Below are 9,692 nucleotides of genomic sequence, written 5' to 3'. Positions count from 1 at the left end.
ACTACTGTAAACTTTTCTTTTGTCAGTTATTAAATTAATTAAACTTCTAACAACATTGATTAAATAAGTATATAGTGATTCTCTCTTATCAATTAGCACAATTTTACTAACAGTATCATTTTACTAACATGTGTGTGTCTATAAACTGAAAATTAACTAATGTTGAAAATTTATCAGTAAATTAATTTTCAAAATTTGATACTCATTTATACATAAAAAAAGTTAAGCCGTTAAAAGATAAGAAGAAACTAAATCGACGTTGCCGTAAAAAAAAAAGTAAAAGTAAGCGTATATATACTGTCTGCTACTCTGCTTGGGTATAAGATACTCTTGCATGCTATTTCCTACATATCGACTTTTTCGTTGTCTGATAAAGCGAATTTGAAAGGAAAAGAAAATAAAAAATGATCAAGAAATAAATTTTAATGTTGACAAGATCAGAGTTAGAAAGTTTTATTTATTATTGATCTAAGCTAAAGTTCAGATCATTTAGTTTGTTTCAAATGAATTATTATATATATAACTCCCCCTGTTTGAAGAACAACATGGCAGCCATCATATTGGTTAGGTAGAGAGGACGAATAAAGTATCTCATAAACCCTAAAAGAAAAAGCGACCGTGTGAACTCCGTGTTAAGGTTTAGTACCTCGGACTGTTTTTACTTTTTTTGTCTTAATGTAAGCAAGTATTAATTAAATAATACCAAGTAGCCATGTTAGTGCACGAAATTATCAATTATAAATTGCGCCTTCACAGTACTCATTCTATCCATTCCCTAGTTTCAGATACAGATACATTATCAAAAAATTTAAAAGGTCCTAATGTCGTCTAATGGAAGAGAAGTGGACTTAACAATCTCGTCGGCTAAAAACATCAAGAACGTGAACTGGCGCAACGGGCCCAACAAACCGTACGCTGTCGTATGGGTCGATCCGAGGAACAAATGCTCCACGAGAGTCGATGAGGATGGCGACACGTCTCCATTTTGGAACGAGAGACTTGTCATCCCCTTGCCTCCCGACAACAATGTTGATGACGGCAAGCTCTGCATCGACATCGTACATGCAGGACAAGAAGAGGACACCAAACCCCTCATTGGTTCTGCCAAACTAAGCCTCCGTGATGTTCCCGAGGAGGTTGGCTTTGGTGTACCCTTCGTGAAAACCCTCAAGCTCAAGCGTCCTTCTGGCCGTCCTCAAGGCAAACTCGATGTCACTGTTACCGTTCAAGAACCTCGCTATCACCCTGCACCAAGATCCTACCACGCTGAGCCATACGGTGTCCATCAGGCGCCGCCGCAACCTGATTACGGTGCCCAGTATGCGCCACCGCAGTACCAACACGGTGGCCCACCTGTGGGTGGATACTCCGGGTACGAACAGTCAGGTTACGAGCACAAACCCGAGAAAGAGAAAGAGAAGGACAGCAAGTTTGGTGGGATGGGAACGGGGCTGGCTATTGGAGCTGTCGCCGGAGTTCTTGGTGGGATTGCGTTATCCGAGGGATTTGATGCGATGCAAGACAACATTGCGGAAGAGGCTGCGGAGAAGGTGGAGGATGATCTTGATGAAGGAGGAGATGATTCTGACGGTGGTGACGACTCTGACGGCGGTGGTGATTCTGATTAAATCTCATCCCTAATCCTTATCATCTATCATCGAATTCTCTATTAGCCATCTCATTCACTTTTCTGTTTTTTATTTTTATGTTCAAGTTTTCTGTTCTTGTGTTACCGCTTTTCGAGTCATTGTATTTTCAATAATCAATTTCAAAATAAATTTCGTTTATACTAATCACTAATATTTAAACGTTAGTGAAAGTTAATCTGTAGAGATGTCCACGATATATATATTGCCCATAGCAGAACTACGTAGATCACATCGCTGTATCTATATTGCCTCGATGTTAATTAATCCTATTATTGACGACGTATTGGTAGGATGGATCTCGTGGATGGTTTAGACTGGTCGTTGTGACAATATTATATCTGCACCTTAAGTATGATGGGACATGTTGCAATAAAAAAGAAAGGAAAAGATTTCTTAATAAATTTTGAATATAAAATAAGAAAAATTACCTCATAACATTTGGTAGCGTCAACGTAATGTTACTAGGTCGGATTATTAAAGTACAATGAAAGACTTATAGTTCTAGGTTCTAGCTCGTATTTTGATGACGTCAAATTCTCAACCGTTGTTTCGATTATTTATTGGGTTAGACAGTCTACAGAAGTTCAATAGAATATAGTCATATACAAATAACAAATAACCAAAAATGAAAATGAAAACCAATTAATTGAACTCAACAAAAAAAACAACAGCTAGTGACACTTTGGAATCTAAAATTTGCGTGTTGGGATACAGAAATTCCATATAGGTAAAAGTTGAGTTGGGAATTGCTTTGGATGATAACAGTAAGATAATACGCTTGATTGATTGTCGCTTTAGAGTCATTCCACAGTCATATTTTGGTCTATATCTCTATATCTAGAGCAATTAGAGCATGGTCATTATACATTCTCAACTGAGTGTTTCTATCTTTTAATTATATTAAAAATAATACTAATTTTTTCACACCCTTGTTTTTTATTTTTGTCCTTCCATTAATCATTTTTGGGTGTCTAATTTTTTTTAATTAAAAATGTGTTTAACGTATATTTTATAATGTTATAAATATTGGTTATATAATGTATGCAATATTAGGAAAATAAAACTAGAAACTGTAAGTATAGTATAAAACTAGAAACTGTAAGTATAGTAGAATACATTTATTAAAAAACAAATATATTACATTAAAAAAAACTTTAAAACATATATTACAACAGGGTGTCACAGTGGCTGTCTCAGAGGCAGAGAAAACAATTGAAATGGAAAAAGGGGAGGAACAGGATCCTAGTTGGACTACTCCAACGAAGGGCATCCGAAGTCCAACAAAACAGGGTCTCTGCATGGGAGAGTGTTCAAACCTCTCAAATTCTTTCTCATGTCTTAGTGACAAAGATGAGAACGGTGAGGACCTGTATACCAAAGGGGAGGAGTCAAGTAATGTCATCGATTATGTAGTAGAGGATTCTGAGGTAAAAAAGGATGTTAGATTACCCGCGTCTGATAGTAATACAGAGAAGCAGAATCTTCATGTCGGTAATACAACTCAACGTATTGACCCTAGATTATAAATCAGGCCATCATTGCCACGTGCTTCAAAGGAGGTGCACAAGTTCTTATCAACAACGAGTTCGCAGAATAGTAGGCTTCAGGCTCCTAGTATTCAACAGACACGTCTCCCTCTCAAACAACTTTAATGTCTGGGTTCTTTTGGAATATTAGGGGTTTCAACAAGAAGGAAAAGCAGAGAGTTGTAAAAGAGTGGATGGGTTGACTATGGGTTGTCTAGAGAAATAATGTCAGGGTGACCCCGGTTTACAGAACCTCACAACTGATCACATGTTCTATATACATAGAAGGGATGGAAGAACTTTTTGTTTCTTTTATCTATGCTTCCAACTTCACAGCTGAGAGGCAACTCCTTTGGACTGATTTACGACACCATCAGGACTCTCCTATGTTCAAAGATAAGGCTTGGCTTATATGTGGTGACTTTAATGAAATTTTGGATAGTGATGATCACTCTCTAAATGCCTCTTTCCCCTTCTGCACATCTGGTATGCGGGAGTTTCAGGATTTGGCTCGGTATTGTGAACTGTCTGATATGTCCTATCATGGTCAGCGGTTCACCTGGTGCAATAAGAGGAAGGATGGAGTTATCTGCAAAAAGCTCGATCGAGTGCTTATCAATAAGCATTGGTTTCAGCATTTTGCTCAGTCTTACTCTGTGTTTGAGCCGGGAGGATGCTCGGATCACCTTCGATGCAGGTTTTATCTCTCTAAGGTGACGCCATCGCATTAACCTTTTAAATTTGTTAATGCAACAACAGCTCATCCGGACTATCACAAAGACTTGGAACAGAAATGGCATACCTCACCATCACTGTTTCATTCTACCTCTGCAATGTATAGGTTTTCTAAGAAACTAAAAGCTCTCAAACCTCACCTGCGGCTACTGGGTAAATGCATGGTAGGCACCATTTCTGTGCGCACAAAGGCTGCTTATAAAACTCTGTGTGAGTTGCAGGCTAAGACGATGATGAACCCAACCTCTACGGCTGTTAGTGAAGAGGCGGATGCATATGACAAATGGCGCAAGCTTTCTGATCTTGAAGAGAGTTACCTCAAGCAGAAGGCAAAGCTCCACTGGCTGAAAATCGGAGATCAGAATAATAAAGTGTTTCACACTGCGGTTACTCTCCGGGAAGCTAGCAATAGTATCAAGGAAATCCACTGTGATAATGGCCAAGTAGTGACTACTCAAGATCAAATCAAGACTGAAGCTGAAAGATATTTTCAGACTTTTCTTACTCTGCAACCGACTGATTATGTTCCCTGGTCACAAGAGGAATTGGAAACAGTCCTAGATTTTAAATGTGGTGAGAGTGACAGGAGCCTTCTAACACATGATGTATCTAAGGAGGAGATCAGAAGGGTATTATTTGCCATGCCTAGCTCTAAATCTCTGGGACCAGATGGTTTCACTGTGGAGTTTTTCAAATCATCCTGGGCTATTTTTGGAGAGGATTTCACAGTTGCTATCCAATCCTTTTTCTAGACGGGGTTTTTGCCAAAAGGAGTCAACTCTACTATCTTGGCTCTCATCCCTAAAAAAAAGAAAGCGAGACTCACGAAGGATTACAGGCCGATTTCATGCTGCAATGTACTTTATAAAGTCATCTCCAAGATACTTGAGAACCACCTTAAGATCATATTGCCGAAGTTCATTGCACCGAATCAATCCGCCTTTGTGAAAGACAGATTGCTTATGGAAAATGTTCTGCTTGCTACAGAAATAATCAAGGACTACCACAAGGATTCAGTCTCTCCTCGTTGTGCCCTTAAGATTGACATTTCCAAAGCTTTCGACTCAGTTCAATGGAGTTTCTTACTTACTGTTTTGAGAGCAATGGCATTCCCTGAACAGTACGTAGGGTGGATACAAACATGTATTACAACTGCGTCCTTTTCGGTCCAAGTGAATGGCGAGCTGGCTGGTTATTTTGGGAGTAAGCGTGGTTTGAGGCAAGGTTGTTCCCTTAGCCCATACTTATTCGTTATTTGTATGAATGTTCTTTCCTGCAAGTTAGACATCGCTGCATCACGTCGAGAATTTGGCTACCATCCCAAATGTAAGCAGTTGAAACTCACTCACTTATGTTTCGCTGACGACCTGATGGTCTTTGTGGAAGGGACCAAACAGTCTATATCCGGGGCTTTGCAGGTATTTGATGACTTCGCAGTGCACTCGGGTTTGCATATTAGTCTTGAAAAATCTACAATATATACTGCTGGTGTTTCTTCGGCACACAAAGAGGAGATCCTTCAACAGTTTCCATTTGAATATGGTTCCTTGCCAGTTCGGTATCTTGGATTGCCACTTTTGCCAAGGCGAATGACTTCTGGAGACTACCTCCCACTCATTGAGAAAATCCGCTCAAGAATAACCTCTTGGACATCTCGTATGCTCTCCTTTGCTGGAAGATTGCAGCTCATCAGTTCGGTTATATTTAGCTTAACAAATTTCTGGATTTCGGCATTTAGACTTCCTAAATCATGTGTCAAAGAGATTGATCAATTATGTTCAGCGTTTCTGTGGTCTGGTCCCTCCTTAAATGCTAAGAAAGCTAAGGTCGCATGGACAGAGGTTTGTTTACCAAAGAGTGAAGGAGGTTTGGGGTTAAGATCAATTGCAGAAGCAAATAAAGTGAGTGTTCTTAAGTTGATTTGGCGAATTCTCTCAGCTTCAGACTCGCTATGGGTCGACTGGGTGCAACGTTCTCTCATTCGAAGAGGCTCTTTCTGGAGTATGAAAGATAATACAACCTCTGGCTCTTGGATTTGGAGAAACCTCTTGAAATACAGGGGCCTGGCAAAGCAGTTTTACAAAGTGGAGGTTCATAACGGTGAATCCACATCTTTTTGGTTTGATAACTGGTGTCAGTTGGGCAGTTTGTACGACCAACTTGGTGACAGGGGTTCTATCGATCTGGGAATCTTGAAAACAAGCACAATGGCTGAGGTTCTGTCTACGACACGAAGGAAAACACATCGAAACCCTCTACTTAATGCGGTGGAGGAGGAGATAAAGCAGAGACGACTTCGTTACAACCATGATGTTTTGGATGTGCCGTTGTGGAAAGGGAAGAACGACTGCTACCGTAACGCCTTCTCAACAAAGGATACATGGTCTCATATTCATGCTGCCCGTCTGTTAATGGCCAATTTTAAGAAATTTGGTTCCCACATGCAACACTGAAGTATGCTTTCATCACTTGGTTGCTTGTAAAAAACAGAGTAGCAACAGGCGAGAGGATACAGTCATGGAATCCACACGCCAACACAAGTTGTATCCTATGTGATCACCCTTCAGAGACAAGAGAGCATCTGTTCTTCCAATGCACTTATTCACAGCTGGTGTGGGAGCAGCTACTCAAAAAGCTACTTGTGAATCAGTTCACAAATCACTGGCAAGAAGTCCTTACTCTGACTGCAGGAAATGGTCTGGACAAGACAACAAAGTTCATAGTGAGGTACGTTTTGCAGAACACGATTCACGCTATCTGGAGAGAACGGAATGCGCGACGACATGGAGAACAGTCTTCAACGGCGGAGCAGTTGATCAAGATCATCGACAAGAACATACGAAACCGTTTAAGTACCATGAAGGGCGGAGAAGAGAGTATTCAAGTCTGGTTTGCTGCAAAATTTTATTAAAATTTATCTGAATGGTTTAGAGCAAAGTAACATATTTTCATTGTAAAACGTTTTTATTTTTTCTTTTGAATCTAATTTAACATTAAATTCAAAAAAAAAAAAAAAATCCTAAAAAAAAAAGAAAACTTACAACTGAATACAATAATTCAAAAAAAAAAAACATAGAATGATAGAAACATATGAAAGCAATATGAATAACATAATTAGCATCGGTCTAATCTTGATGTGTGCCAAATTTATGCCAGATATGTTTAACCAAATCAGCTTTCAGCCGTCGATGTATTGTTGTATCACGAACTTGATTCCAAGCGCTCCATAGTAGAATGCAATTCACTCCCAAAAAGAACCACCCTTTTGCCCATTGCCCACGAGTGGATCTTTGATGGTGTTTAACCAACCACTGATCAAGACAATATCTTTTGGGGCAGTCCATCGAATTCTAGCTTCCCTTGAGTTTTCATCTATCTCTTTGGCATCTCTAAATTGTGTACTAAACTAAAGGATAGGTGATGAGCTTATTTGAATAGGTGATGAGCATATTTGAATAGGGGATGAACTTGTTTGGATAGGAGGAAAAAAAGATGGAAGAGATTCTGGATTATTCACCCCTTGTTGGCTACTCAAAAGGTCTGTAAAATTTAGAGAAAACCTAAATGAATTGCTAGACTTCATGAAAATGAAAATGAAAACCAATCAATTGAACTCAACAAAAAAAAACAACACCTAGTGACACTTTGGAATCTAAAATTTGCGTGTTGAGAAACAGAAATTCCATATAGGTAAAGTTGAGTTGGGAATTGCTTTGAATGATAACAAAAAGATAATAGGCTTGATTGGTTGTCGCTTTAGAGTCATTCCGCAGTCATATTTTGGTCTATATCTCTATATCTAGAGCAATTAGAACATGACTATTGCACATCCTCAAATGAGTGTCTCTATCTTTTGATTATATTAAAAATAATACTTATCTCTTCACATCCTTGTTATTAATTTTTGTCTTTCCATTCGTTATTCTTGGGTGTCTAATTTTTTAATTAAAAATGTGTTTAACGTATATTTTATAATGTTATAAATGTTGGTTATATAATGTATGCAATATTAGGAAAATAAAATTAGAAACTGTAGGTATAGTAGAATATATTTATTAAAAAACAAATATATTACAATAAAAAACTTTGAAACATATATTACAATCTTAAAAAAAAAAAAACTTACCATTGAATACAATAATTAAAAAAAACATAAAATGATACACTACAAGAAAACAAGCCGTTTGTGACCTCCAAAAGAGATTTAAAATGGTCGCAACACAACCATTTGTGACTATTATGAGACTATCTAAGTTGGTCGCTAAAAAACGGTCGCAAAATATAATTGTCGCAATATGGTGGCATATTTGCGACTCTTTTAAGACTGATAAATATGGTCGTATAAAAGCAACGGTTTAGAGACACACAATAACAGTCGTATATTTTGAAACAACGGTCGCGATATTGTCACATATTTGCGACTCTTTTAAGACTAATATATATGGTCGTAAATTTTTTATCTCAACTTAAAGTGATCTCAAAACAGTTGCTAATTTGCGACTAAAAAGTGACTTGTAAAACAGTCGTATATAAGCGACTACGTCGTGGAGTTGTATATTAACGACGTTTTAATGACAAACTAAAAAAAAACAAATTTGATTTTATTAAATCAATCAAAAATAATTAAATTAAAATTATTATTTATTTCTTAAATTCATTATAAACAGTAAATACAATATCAACATTTTATGTTTATATTTGAAGGTTATAAATTAAAAAATAATTATGTAGAAAAAAAAATTACAATGTCTATTTTATTAAATCAACTAATTAAATAAACTAAAATACATATGATGTTGTGGTTGGCCGGTGAAAAGCTTAGTTTCCGGCAAGTTTGTGGAGGAACGAGACGGTGGAGGAAAAAGCGAGTGAGAAGAGGATTGTGGCGGCAGAGAGAAGATGCAGCGGTTGAAGATCTAGATGAACGGCAGAAGCTTCGAGTTGTGTTGGTGGTAACCGACGGTGGAAGCTTCAAGACGCGGTGGTGTTGAACGGCATAAGCTTCAAGATCTGTTGGTGATGAACGACGACGAAAGCTTTCAGATCTGCTAGACTGAAGCTTCAAGATGCAGTGGTGGTGAACGGTCAAAGGTGTGGCCGAAAGTGCAGATCTGGTAGACTGAAGCTTCAAGATGCAGATGTGGTTAACGGAAGTTTCAAAATTTGGGGAAGAAGATGAGAGAAGAATTGTTGAGAAGGAGAAGAAGGAGAAGAGGAATCGTTGAGAAGAGAAGGTGAGAGATTCAATTGTTTGAAGAAAGAGAAAGGAAAATAGAAGGAGAATATTTGGTCCGTTAGATATAAATCTATCAACGGTGGATATTAAAATAATACTACAATCCTTGTTTTCTTAGATTAGCCAATGAGAAGCTTTCAATTTTTAAGTCAATAAAATCCAAATAATTTTGTATAAACATTATTATTATTTCATTTTGATTAAAATAAATGGAACCAATAATTATAATGATAATCTAATTTTTCTTATTTTTATTCTTTTTAGGAATTGGGGTTTAGGATTTGAAAATGATCAGATCAGATTTAGATTTTAAAATAATCAAACTTAGGCTTTTTTGTTTTGAATTTAAATTTTGGACGTATACAATAAATGTTGGAATTATCTACTTCCTGACCAAAATTGTTGATATCAAGCACTAATAAACACTTACTCATAATTGCATTCTATAGTATAAAGCGTGAATATTTATGGTGATATTGTGACCTAAATGCGACTATATTTTCTAAAGTGTTAGATTGCTAATTTAGTTGCAAAGTCGTGGCAAAT

At 37.3% G+C, this 9,692-nt stretch overlaps 2 protein-coding genes across 2 annotated transcripts; both read left to right on the top strand.

Moving 5' to 3' along the window:
* Nucleotides 789-1,785, top strand: LOC104723800 (protein SRC2-like). Its single transcript, XM_010442209.1, has one exon. It carries the CDS (start codon nt 822-824, stop codon nt 1,626-1,628), a length of 807 nt encoding a protein of 268 aa, XP_010440511.1. The 5' UTR covers nt 789-821; the 3' UTR covers nt 1,629-1,785.
* LOC104728123 lies at nt 2,867-6,821 on the top strand. Its single transcript, XM_010447152.1, has 6 exons — nt 2,867-3,140; nt 3,512-3,872; nt 3,935-4,010; nt 4,132-4,539; nt 4,663-6,317; nt 6,401-6,821. The coding sequence occupies exons 1-6, from the start codon at nt 2,867-2,869 to the stop codon at nt 6,819-6,821; spliced, it is 3,195 nt and encodes a 1,064-aa protein (XP_010445454.1).

This window comes from Camelina sativa, chromosome 11 (genome assembly GCF_000633955.1).
Source record: "Camelina sativa cultivar DH55 chromosome 11, Cs, whole genome shotgun sequence".
Taxonomy (NCBI): domain Eukaryota; kingdom Viridiplantae; phylum Streptophyta; class Magnoliopsida; order Brassicales; family Brassicaceae; genus Camelina; species Camelina sativa.
This window is presented reverse-complemented; position numbering and strand designations above follow the sequence as displayed.